Source organism: Camelina sativa, chromosome 20 (assembly GCF_000633955.1).
Source record: "Camelina sativa cultivar DH55 chromosome 20, Cs, whole genome shotgun sequence".
In the NCBI taxonomy this organism is placed as follows: Eukaryota; Viridiplantae; Streptophyta; class Magnoliopsida; order Brassicales; family Brassicaceae; genus Camelina; species Camelina sativa.
In genome coordinates, this window is record NC_025704.1 from 5,889,875 (window position 1) to 5,903,289 (window position 13,415).

Below are 13,415 nucleotides of genomic sequence, written 5' to 3' on the forward strand. Positions count from 1 at the left end.
TTCCTCTGTAAGATGGAACACTACATTGAGAAACAGAGCATTTTATCATCAAATCTGCCTCTGGACCGAAGTTGGAAATGGTTTAGTATGTAAGTAATGGACTTGGAAAATTGATAATAAAACCTTGAGATGAAACCAACCCTTCGTTAAACTTCACCACCTGAGCCCATGAATCCATGACTACCAAAATAACTAGGGGAACAATCCGGTTTTGTTTGGTTTCGGTTCGTTTTTTCTTTTCGTTAAAAATTGGTTTCATAAAAACGAAAACCAATTAAACCATTTGTAATTGGGTTTTGTTTTGGTTAGTTTGATGTTATTCGGTTTAGTTATTTTGTTTCCGGTTAAACAACTAAATAGTTAAGTAACAACAAACTAACCAAAACAAAACCAAATTACAAATGATTTATTTAATATAATATGTTTAACATATATATGATCATCTTTCATCTATAATCAAATACTGGATTATTCAGTTTGGTTTGGTTCAGTTTACACGTCAGTTTTGTTTTCAGCGTTACCCATCAAATTTTTTAAATTAATCGAAATACAAGAAATTATGGTTTAAATTGGTTCGGTTTTATTCACTCCATCGGTGAAGCTATAGCAAGGACACAAATGCATAACAGTGAGCCAGTTGCACTCTTCAATCAATGTAAAACGGGTGAAAATTAATTTATGAAGCCTCTGCGAGCTTGAAGCTCCGAGAACCTCTGCGAACTTGAAGCTCCGATGTTGGATATGAACTTGAAGCTTCGATGTTGGACCTCCAATATTTGGTGAGATCCAAATAGAAGAGATATCAGATTTTAGGGCTTTAAGTCATAAAGTAGATACGTCTGGCAGCAAGGGCAAAATCGTATTTTGCAAGAAAGACAGAAGGAATTTTATAGGTCAATAACTTATTATAAATACTTGAAGTCACAATCAGACACATGATCCAAGTTTTTTAGGCAATCTGAGAGAAAAGAGCAATTAGCTAAATCGTATTAACTGCGCTTAACATTTTAATTGTCATTTTCTGTAAATTCTTACTTCAGTTCAACATTAATAAAGAGACTAGCTCCGCTCTTATCCCCAAAACATTCGTACTATTAATATTGTCGAGTTCTTACATCAACATCAGACATTTTTCAAAATCTTAGCTACGACATGAGCAAATGCAACTTAATATTGATACCAAAAAAGTTTCAAGTATCGCATGCGGAGACCTAAAAGACCCATGTAATGTTGTAAAGATCATGAACTTCTTCTTCCTGACCTCGGCCACCTTCAACCTTTGCAACCATTTCCAAAATCCAATTCCTTCTATTTTCATGTCTCCATTTCCTTTCCACTTAGGTAATAGATGTCAACTGATTTTGTGCATATATAGCCATATTATGTAAGCAAAATAAAATAAATCACAAGTATGATCGTCTACTCTTTCACTTGGTACCATAAGGTCCATAACACAAATCAGTTTTCCAAATCTTATATATTTTTAGCATAATTTTTGTATTTGATGCATACATATTCTATTAATATTGTGTGAATTTTTTATTTGAACGTAACAAATCAAATATAACCAAGTCGCCTTGGTCCAGTGATAATCAAATATAATCAAATATAACAAATTCTGGGTTCGAATAGCATTGGCCACGAAGGTTCGAATTTTAACATGTTTCTCCCAGCTCCAGAAGATTAGTCTTTGGGTCTAGAAAGCCTTTAGGATCACTCCTGAGTTATAAAAAAAAAAAAAAAACAAATCAAATATACGATCAAATTTCAAAAGTTCAACAGGATATATATATATATATATATATATATCTTTATATGGCATTCAATAACCAATTAATAATGGAACGAATACAAAAAAAAAAAAAAACCAATGAATAAAACAGTTGCAATTATTTATATTTGTTTTTTTCTAAAAAGAAAAAGAAGAAAGATCAGAATGTTGGATCCGCACTCATTCCTAATTTGTGCATAACACTGCTGCCAAAACATGCGAAGCTAATAAGCTCCCAAAAATAAAAAGATTGAGAAAAAAGAAAAAGAGAAGTAGAGAACTATGAACTCAAAGAACGGTCCCACTCCGCACCATTCCAAAGGTCTTAATAATTCTATATATTATAATATCAACTTTTCTTGTAGATCCTTCTCTTTATAAAACCCTTTTGTCACCTCTTCTTTCCTCATAATATCACATCATAGCCTTAAGTAAAGAAAACCCTTATTTGCTCCCAATTACTTGTTCATCACCTAGCCAAAGCTCCATGTCCTAGTCACTCCCCAGATTCCCTATCCTACAACTTCTTTCAAAGTCTTGTACATATATACACACCCGTGATAGCTGTTCTTTCTGTTTGTGTGTGTGTGTTTACATATACGTGTGAATTCATCATTTGTTGTAAAAGTGGATCGGAGGTATGGAAAGGGACCGGTTCCACCGGAAACATCGGCGGCGGCGGATAATAATCCGTCCTGGAACGAGACTGATGTCACAGCCATGGTCTCTGCTCTAAGCCGTGCCATCGAGAACCCGACAGACCCGCCGGTCAAACAAGAGCTTGATAAATCGGATCAACTTCAACAAGACCAAGGTAATTAATCAATACTAGCTATAACTCTATACATACAGCTAAGTCTTTTTTTTTGTTAGCTGATGCAACTTGGTTATAATAAGTTAACTAACTAAAGACTTACTATTAATAACCCTTTATCGATTCTCTTAGTTAATAATTAAATTTGGGGGAAAAAAGGAATTTGTATAGGTTAGGTTCGAGTTGAAGTACCCTCAAGTTCAATGCATCTGTCATTTAATTTACTTTCCGTAAAGAACTTTCCTTCTTGTTTTTTTGAGTTGAACCACCGATCAGGATACTACGTGTCTATCCTTTTCTTTTTAATACATCTAGAACTTTTTGTTTTTGTTTTTCAAAGTACAAGTTTGATATATTTTATTAACCTCATGTCTTAACTCGTCAAACATATCTAAAACCTACATATGCTTCCTTCTTACCTAACTAGATAGAGTAATTTTGACCACGCATGTTCCTTTGGTCATTTGTAAATTACTTTGTCTTAGATATCATTCTCTGTCAACTTTATGGTTGTCCTTTTAATCATTATTTTGAGGTATTTCAACATGATTAACTCGTTTTTTCAGTGCGTTACTCAGAACTTCGAAGCCAAATATGAAATATGTCAAACGACTCAGGCGCAGTCTTAATCAAATATCAAGTCGTAGTTTATACTTTTATTGAGTGGTAGTCACAAAATCAAATTTTGTTATTTGAATGCTAAGTTATATGTCATCCTTTAAACACACAACAAGGACACCCGGAAAATAATCATATATAGAAACAAATATCCAGTTAGTCTTTCTAAATATGGTAAAAAATAAAATTGGCAAACATTTTGAATTGATGACGATTTCTTGTGAGAATGGATATTAAACTGATTAGTTTTAGTTTACTTTTGTAGATTTTAGTGTCATTATGTTGCTGTTTGACAAGAAAAACAAAGAAAATTACGCTGGTTGTAATAAATATAGTATTGAATCTTTGATTGGTAATTTTGGTTCAGTACAAATGTATATTTAATTCCATCTAAAAATGTATATGTAGGTTTTAGATATGCATGACTGATGACTGATCCAAGTATATTTGGATTGCATGACTGATGACTGATCCAAGTATATTTAATTCCATCGAAAAATGTAATCTTACTATATAGTATATTGTGGAAAGTTCGGACCATGAAATCACATAGTTGATGCGTTTTAAGTATTATTGTATGCATCATCTTAATTAATTAGATCGTTCATTTTTTTGTTTCTTTGAAGTCATAAATAGTGCTAAACTAATTAATATTCTCTTCAATTATTCTTTGCTAAAACTAATCGTTGAAATCACACACGTCATATAATTTTTCTCATGCATGTAGATTGCACATGCAATATGTAAATTATTTTTATTCTTATGTCATGTTCTGCAAGATCAACCAAGAAGCAGACACTATAGAGGCGTAAGGCAGCGACCATGGGGAAAATGGGCAGCCGAAATCCGCGATCCAAAGAAAGCAGCCCGTGTCTGGCTCGGGACTTTCGAGACAGCAGAGGAAGCTGCTTTAGCCTACGATCGAGCCGCCCTCAAATTCAAAGGCACCAAAGCTAAACTAAACTTCCCTGAACGAGTACAAGGCCCTACCACCACAACCATCACTCATGCCCCAAGAGGAGGTGGTGATGAATCAATGAACTCACCTCATCCTCAGCCTGCTGATCAATCTTCTACTTCGTGGCCAGTGACTTATAACCAAGACATACTTCAGTACGCTCAATTACTCACGAGTAACAATGAAGTTGATTTATCGTACTACACGTCGAGTCTCTTTAGTCAGCCTTTCTCAACGCCTTCTTCATCTTCTTCTTCCTCCCAACAGACGCAGCAACAACAACAACAGCAGCAGCAGCAGCAGCGGGAGGAAGAAGAGAAGAGCTATGGTTACCATTATTATAACTATCCAAGAGAATAATCTAATTTTATATATTATCGGTCGATCGAATCAATATTATAAGTCGCTACCATCTTCGTTTCATTGGTTTTTATTTTCGCAACCTTTGTTGCGCCGAAAATATAAATGAACGAGAGGCATGTGTAACATTTTGTTTTTATTTCGTTATTGTTGGTAAAATTTGGATTTGCTGAAGTTGTATTTTCTGAGACATGTCACTCTGATCCGTCGGTCGTATAGCTTGTGTATCATCAATAACCTCAATGAACATGAACTGCATGCAATACACATATAGATAAAACTCCTAATCTTTATAGAAGTTGGCGTTTGAAAGAAGGAAAGAGGTTTGGATTATTGATCAAGAAAAGTTATAGATAATAACATGGTTTTAACAAGACAACTCTAAATATCTAGTAATCATAAGTACCTAATATGCTACTATCCTGATTTACTGAAACAGAAATTAAATTAACGTGTGAATGCATCGTAATTCGTGAGAACTTGAACTTGTTTACATGTAGTAAAAGTAATATAACATGAAATAGGAACAAGATTAATAATGCAGCATCCATGCTATATTTTTCGCAGCTATGAGCAAAATCATTAACCAAATTTGGGTGATAAGATATTCCGTAAAACATAAACTAAGAGAAAAGCAAATTGAATTACAAAAAGACAAAAGAGGAATTTTCCTCGAGGTTTAGTCGTGGTCCCTCTCGATATAGATCTCCCCACACTAAGTAGTTCGCATAGACGACGCAGACGATACTTAAATGTTTTTTTGTTAGAGTTTTCTTTTTTCACGTGCAATTATTTTCTTAATATGAAATTTATAGGTGCTTGAAGGTTCTAATTAATTACCGGTACACGAGATATTACCAGACTTTTAGAGCTTGGCGTCTAGGACATTGTTTGATCTGTATAGGATAAAACCATAGTTTCATTTCTTACATAGGTAAACATCGTTAATAGAAGAAAAAGACAGATAAGCATTGACTATAAGTCAAACAAATCTTCTTTGTAGTTTTGGGGAGAGGGGGAATCTTCTTTCTAGTTTATTAAGTGTGCTGAAACGATCTCTCAGACGATCACTACGAATATCGCAATCACTAATCATTTAAAGAACAAAAAAACGTGTTTAACCAAAAATATCGCAATCCCAAACCCAAAAGTGAGACTTATCTGTCCACATATTCATGTGTCTTTTTTTTAGAACGCATTTTTGTGTACATGCATCTAATGCATGAATCGTACTCGATCGATTTATATATATATATATATATATATATATTCGTGGTTTATGTTTCTTTTGTTTTATTATTATTGATATACATGCGACTATGTGAGAGTAGGACAAGCAAACTTGATATTGAGATTTAGATCGAGCTTGCCCCACCAGAGATAGTACTTTAAACACCGTGTATCTCTTTTCATTATTCTATCTCGACTTTGATTGGCCTTCCTCTCGTGATCGTCTCAGCATATATTCTGCATATATTCCACATACACTATTCATTTTATCCATTAATATGACAAAATACTTACGTTTTTTTTTCTCTTAATCGTACGGGACATAAATAATTAAAATTAACATATTTGAGAACTTGAAATTATGATGAACTTAATGATACCGGAAAAATATATAGATCTATGTATAGGTACTGCTTAATATTTTTTTTGGGTTGGTCTATTCCAAAATATGGGTGGGGGTTGATAATTGATACTACGACATGAGCTTAGATGAGATGATGTAAAAAAGGATAAGTAAAGAGCTTTTCTACAGAGTAACGCATGCGCAAAGGCAAAGGGGAAATTGGGTCCCGTCCCACTTGGTTTACGTCAAGTGTATTTCGAGGGCCATCCTTCCAGATCCCATGACCCAGTCTAATGATCATCTTTCAATCCCAATATCGATCTTTACCAATTCTTTATTCTTTCCATAAAACTTAATACTCCCTCTGTCTTACAAAGATTGATATTATGTGATTTTCTTTTGTCCCACAAAGTTTGATGTTTTACCATTTTAAATTAACTAATATTTAACTTTTGTAAACTTTAAGAAGTGATCATTAAGAAAACTCAATAGTCATTGGTTTATAAATATATAATACTTTTAATAAAAAACAATATTGTAAATAATCATTATTTCTTAATTTGTGTGAAGTCCTTCAAACATCAATCTTTGAGGGACAGAGGGAGTAAGTTTCACTAGACGACACATATTTTCACAGAGACATTTTTCAACTCGATTTTCTATGATACTAGTGCTATAAAAAAACACATAACCTTTGCACTACGTTGTCATTTGAAGATACTTTACACACACATGCATCCAAAAGTCTAGTTTTGTGTCGCAAATATTTATACTTATTAGACGACGTGTCAGCCTAAAAAGATGAATAACATTTTTAACAGTTGTCAGTTGATATATATATAACCCATTTCAGCCTCATATAATTGCCATCTCCTTAATTTCGCCATTTATACATGCGGTTTTTTCTGATAAATTAGTTCTCATTTTAACAATTTGACAAAATTTTCCCTAAATGAAAATTACTTTCAGAAAGTGAAATGCCATTTTCTGAAAACATGAGACCTCGAAAATGATATAACGAGAGGAAGTTCCGAATCTATCTTTATTTTATGACTTTTATCTTAAGCTGTTTTCAAGTAATCCTTTTCGATATATTGACTTGGACGTACGGTAATCTCTGACAAGAGACTTTTACATCATGCTTTCGGCTTCAAAAATTCAAATATTGCGGCTGCTTTGCGTTGATTCCGTTGAGAGTGGAACTCCCCCAGATAATAACAATGATGATCTTCGCATGCACATGAAGATCGCAGTTCTTATATTAATTTAGATAGATTTCAATAATCAATATATATACTCATGTACGTGCATCGATCTTTATCTCAAATATTCATCTTGTGGGGTATGTTAGTAGCCTCGTAGCAATCAAAAACACAAGGGAAATGTGCTTGAGTAGTCATGAGTTTATTATAATGTGGTCCCAACTCCCAATTGCATAAATTTAAACTATTAGGACTTTTTGGACTTGAATGGCACACTTTTAGAAAACGTTCCCTCTTATCTATTTTGTTCAAGTTTCATGGTTGTTACTCTTAAATGTCAGATCGAATGCTTTGTATACTTGTATTAGTGTATAGGTTCTCTTTTGTCATATAGTATTTCTTTTAGTATTGTTGGTTATTATACTTAAAATACATGACAAGAGGAATAAGCTAACGGAAGCAGAGTGTCAAAGTCCTTTTTACATAAAAGCCTCTCTATCTAAAAAAAAGTGAATAACATGGTCACTACGTAACCTTTTTGACTCTTTTTCTTACAATTTCTCCTCACATGTTCAACTTCAAACAGGCATTTTTATCAGATCCAGCCCAGCCCAGCCCATCCGTCAAAATCTTTGACTGCCAAAAGCCCGCCTAACTTATATATATTATACTCTTGGTTAATTTTCAAAAGACAATATGGCTTAGAAAAACAAATATTATCTGGTAGACAAGGTGAGAGAATGAAAGGTGCAACGATAAACTAATCCAGTACGGGAATTGGTCTAGGAAGGGTCAGCTAATACTCTCAGTCAACTGTATCTTTCTATACTCTCTCATATTCGTAAGTCAAAATACTTCTTTAGACTTGTTTGACTCTCTCGTTAATTAACTAAATAATATCTCACATGAGTTTAAAATTAATATAACAAAATATAATTATATATTTTAAAGGAGCTTAGTAACTTATTGAATAAATTAATTATTTAATAGTTTATATTATATAAATATTCTTTTAAATAAGTATTTTCCAAAATTGGTACAAAAGTTACCTATTATTTCTAATATTATTTAGATTCATTATAAAAATAAATATTATTCAAAATGATTAATCGAAAACTAAAAACATTTTTCCGAGAAAATTGATGAAGTCATATATAAAAATCATACGGAAAATAATTCACTCGTACCAGTATAAGTGAGACCAAAACCTAACTTATATATATTTACAATTCACAATAATTTAATTTTAATAAATTAATATAAACATATTATATATATATATATATATGTTAATTAACTATATACTGATAAATGATATATGATTAGAATAATATTAATAAGTGAATAAAAATTGAAAAATTGTTACATAATAATTTCATGTGAATTATTTATCTTAAAATGAATAAAAAAATAAAATCAAAATAGAAGATATGCAACATATCTTAAAGATGACAAGTAGAATTAGAAATAAAACTATACATCTTGGTGCTCATAATATATAAATAATATATATGCAGTACTAATATCCCAAAAATAAATTAAGAACAAATTTTTTTTTCCAAAAAAGAACAGTAGGTTGGTGGATATTTAAAGTACTAACAAATCCAAAAAAGTACTAAGGGAACCAAAAATAGTTTAAAGACTTTGGTTTCTTTAAAGCTCTCGTTATGGTCTTTAGGATCCTGAGCATTCTGTTTACATGCTGAGTTTTCAAGCTCATTGTTAAGGCATGTAAACAGATGTCTCAATCTTCTGAGGAAGTTCCTTGAACTCAATGTCTTTCACCTCTAAGCCTGATGGAGAAGAAGTCATGAATGTGATCACAACCCCTTTGGGGGCAAATCTATCGGCTTTCACCGGTGTCAAGTCTATCGCCTATCACATGTGTCAAGTTTTAGAAAAATGTTTTAGAATAAACTCTATATTAAAATATACTTTAATTTATTATAATTAGAATGAAACTACAAAATAAATTAATAATTATATAATGTGAATTATTTTTATTAAAATTAAGAAATTAATAAAACAGAAAATTATTATTGGAAATTATGATTAAAAAGTTGAAGAAAAATTGAGCATCTTATAATATACTCCCTCCGTTTCAAAATAAAAGATATTTTAGAGAAGTTTGTTGTTTAATAATATAGGATGTTTTCAAATTGCAATGCAACTTTTATATTAGTTTAGTATTTTATATTATGCAGTATTGTTTCTGATTGGTTGAACTTGTTAAAAGTAAAGACTTCTTAATCTGCGTGTTCTGCTTAAAACATCCTATATTTTGAAATGGAAAGAGTATTATTTTGATTCAAGTTATTTCTTTTTACTAATAATATCTCTTTAGGTGACCAGTGTCAAGTTTAGAAAAATGTTTTAGAGTAAATTCTATATTAAAATATACTTTAGTTTATTATAATTAGAATGAAACTACAAAATAAATTAATAATCATATTATGTGAATTATTTTTATTAAAATTAAGAAATAAAACAGAAAATTATTATTAGAAATTATGATTAAAAAGTTGAAGAAAAATTGAACATTTTATAATATATTATTTTGATTCAAGTTGTTTTTTTATACCGATAATAGCTCTTTAGGTGACCGGTGTAGTAGTTCTAAAATAAAATATTAGAATGATTTATTTATTATATAAGATGATTCCTTAATTATAAACCAATTCAGAAGTGCAACTTGGATCGTGATCTGTTTCCATTTGATAACACTCTGGAATTTCTAATCTCTTCCTCTTCTTCTTCCAGTTTTTTCCTTCTTGCGGCCTCCTCCTTCTGTCTCTGCAACAGCTCCAATTCTCGATACCTTTCCTCTTCTTTACGTTGTAGTTCCATTGCTTCTCTCCTCTGAGATTCTTCAACCCTCCTACTATTTTCTTCTAACATCTTATCCAGCTCTTCTCTTTCTCTCCGAGCTTGTTCCTGATTAATTATTTCCAACATTTTTACTTTAGCCTCTAGTATTCCAAAACCATATAAAACCAAACAAATAGAGCGGCAACATAATCAAACAACGAGACTTACTTCTTTTCTTCTTGCCTCGTTTAGAGCAGCTTCCTTTTCTTTCTTCAGCTGTATTTCTACATCAAGAAACATCTTTTCATAGGCTTCCTTTGTCCGCCTCTCTATTTCTTCTTTAACTTCTTCCGATTTCATCCTTTCCTCCACATTTTTCCTCACTGCTTCCTCGATCCGCCGTGCAGTCTCTTCTTCTAGTCGTTTGAGCTCAGCCTCATGCTGCAGTCTTAATTTAGCAGGGAAAAAAAAAAAGAGTTTAGAGTTAGACCAATTCTAAAAACACTAGCCAAGAGAAACTTTTAAAGATTCAGATAATTAGCAATGCATAATGTTGATCAGCAGTTCTTCTGCTAATGCTCAAACACTAGATAAGGAGACAAAAGTATACTTTCCACAGGTACGTCAAAAATTACAATAGAACTATACTTTTCGTTTACATCTGGAAACTTGGAGAAAATAGATTACCTTATCCTAGATGTCAACTTACTCACTAGCTAATAAATTCTTAGAAATGCATATACTAGTTCATTAAAAGTTACAATATTCCACATAGTCCATAGAGAATATCACAGTGAACAACAAACTTAACTCAATACTTTGCATTATGTGCAGGACCTTTTATATACTATATCCTAATCTGGAAAACAAACGATTCCCTTGCCTTCAAACACAAAACAGGGGAAGCAAGCAAGCATATTGCAAAACTGAAAGACAAAAACAACATTAAAAATCAATTTTACCTAGCCTTGTCTTCCTGTTCTTTCTTCACTTCAATCGCAATTTTATGCTCTGATGAACTACTTCTATCCCTTTGGCGTTGCCTCGGTGTAGGAGACCTGCTCTTCTTGTGCCTACATATATTGGAGATGTGTTAAAACTATAAAGTAGCTTCTTCTAATCTACACTAACCAGCTAAATAAACGAACTTCAATGGCTATCGTAACTGAAGTGTTACAAAGAAACAAAATTAGCCAGTTTCTAGACTATGTTCTGTATTGCTACATCGAATTCACCAAAACTTGGTTCAAAACCCTAATTCCTAATTCCCGATATCTACCATAAGTTTCGAGATTTGATTCTCCACATATCTAAAAGGTAAGAGAATATTTGTCGCAGACCTTGATTGATAGGGAGAACGGCTGCGGTCGCGTCTGGTACGACGGCTGCTACGATGAGTGACAGGCGAGCGAGAGTATCGTCGGCGGTGAGACGGCGACCTAGATCGCGAGTCGTTTCGAGCCATTATTCTCTCACCCCCTCAATGTTTTTTGATTGGTCGGTCAATGGGTTTTCTAACCAAATTGATGATTTGATCGGTTCAATGTTTTATTAACCGAACAGACAGACCCAAGTTGAACCGACCGTGTTTCCGGTTCAATACAAACATTTTTAAGATTTGACGCTTCGGTTCTCACCACCAACGACGGCGGAGATTTCTTATGCTGCGACAACGACGGCAGCTCGATCCCGGAGGTCTCCGTATCAAATCCCCGCCACAACACAACCGCCTCCGTCGATGGTGACTGAGACGGAGAAGGTTACAGTCGAGCGTCACTGTGCTGCAAAAGGTAAAGGCTTGAATTGCTTGGTTCCGCCTCCTAAAGGTTACCATCAGCTGGTTCCATGGCCTAAAAGCCGTGACGAGGTAACTCCTTTGTTTGCAATCTCTTGTTAGAGTTTATTGGCTAACTAAAGCTTAATAGCAAAGCTCAAGTGGATTAAGCTTAGAATCAGAATGTAATAAGCCTAAGTAGATTGGATTAAGCTCAATATTCTCTTGTATTGCATTTTGGTTGGAAAATTCTGATCTTGGGATTAGCTTAAGTAGATTAAGTGATGTCGAATTTGGATTTGCAGATTTCTTAAAATAGCTACAATTACAAGTATCTTCAGTTAGAGGTGCCAAGGTTGTTACTGATCCAAGTAATGGGCGATCAAAAGGTTATGGATTTGTTAAATTTGCAGAGGAAAGTGAAAGGAACCGGGCCATGGCTGAAAATGAAATGAATGGTTTGTATTGCTCAACAAGGCGTATTATCAGTATTGTTAAGAACTTAGCCAACGTTGATATCTTCTTCTGTGTTTGCCTTTGACTGGTTTTGTAAAATATATTGGACCGGAGTCGAGAGCATGAAGAGTGCCACTATATTATGTAAGTGATATGACTAGTACCTGAAGAAAGAAGAAAGAGGTTCAAGCGGAAAGTTATGTTGATCGTCAATGTCGCTTCAAGGTTCTTTCTTCATTGTCTTGATTGCCAAGGTGACCTCTAATACTACATTCACACCAAGTTCTTATTAATAACAGAGGCTCTAGAAGCTGAAATAATGATAACAAAGATGTAATCAGCCAGGTGTGTTTGTGCAGGTGGGACAATCGAACTTCAGCATTAACACCGGAGAAAGAGATATTCTACCTAGTGGCGATCCTAACATCGGCAGTGAATGTAGTAACATTAGTGAATGTTTGTATTGCTCAACAAGGTCATGTGAATGTAGTAACATTAGTGATAATCAAATATGACAAAAGTTGGTATCCTTTACATTGTAGATATTTGTTTTGTAGTTTAGGTTGAAATTTGTAGGGTTTTTTTTGTACTTGTATTGCAGGTTCTGTTTTTAAAACTGCAGGTTCTGTTTTTTGTTCTTGAATGTTCTTGATTGTGTTCTGTTAATCTATCCATCATGCAATGCAATATTTGTTTTAATTCACTATTCATCAAGAAAGTTGGCAAAAAAGAAAATTTGATAATTAATAAACACAAAAAAAAACAATATATATTTTTTAAATGTTTGAGTAACCTTCTTTGGGGTTCTCTAGTAATAGAGTGATTTTGCTTAAGTTCTTTTAGGATTGCTTTACTTAATTTATGATTATTTATATAATTAATTAATGTGAGAGTAACTATGGTGGATTACTCCACTAATGATGGTCTTATTTACGTAGTTGATTATGATTATTATGATCATACGTCCGACCAACAACATGGTAACATTGTAATGTGTTCCACCACACACCATTCATAGTTTCATTTTCATACACATATAGTATCATAATCTTTCTAAAATTGGGATATTAATAGTATTCTC

The 13,415-nt window shown here is 33.0% G+C and overlaps 2 protein-coding genes and 1 long non-coding RNA gene across 4 annotated transcripts; 2 read left to right on the forward strand and 1 right to left on the reverse strand.

Moving 5' to 3' along the window:
• Window positions 2,038-4,720, forward strand: LOC104769549 (ethylene-responsive transcription factor ERF113-like). The gene is made up of 2 exons (XM_010493779.2): window positions 2,038-2,585; window positions 3,983-4,720. The coding sequence occupies exons 1-2, from the start codon at window positions 2,492-2,494 to the stop codon at window positions 4,519-4,521; spliced, it is 633 nt and encodes a 210-aa protein (XP_010492081.1). The 5' UTR covers window positions 2,038-2,491; the 3' UTR covers window positions 4,522-4,720.
• On the reverse strand, window positions 9,924-11,606 carry LOC104769550 (uncharacterized protein At1g10890-like). Its single transcript, XM_010493780.1, has 4 exons — window positions 11,445-11,606; window positions 11,067-11,177; window positions 10,333-10,552; window positions 9,924-10,230 (listed from the first exon to the last, which is right to left on the reverse strand). Exons 1-4 carry the CDS (start codon window positions 11,567-11,569, stop codon window positions 9,976-9,978), a joined length of 711 nt encoding a protein of 236 aa, XP_010492082.1. The 5' UTR covers window positions 11,570-11,606; the 3' UTR covers window positions 9,924-9,975.
• LOC104769551 lies at window positions 11,724-12,923 on the forward strand. Of its 2 annotated transcripts, XR_764404.1 has the most exons (3): window positions 11,724-11,971; window positions 12,184-12,588; window positions 12,694-12,923. It is a non-coding gene; the product is annotated as an uncharacterized LOC104769551 (long non-coding RNA). The 2 variants fall into 2 exon arrangements; XR_764403.1 differs by having other exon boundaries at window positions 11,724-12,588.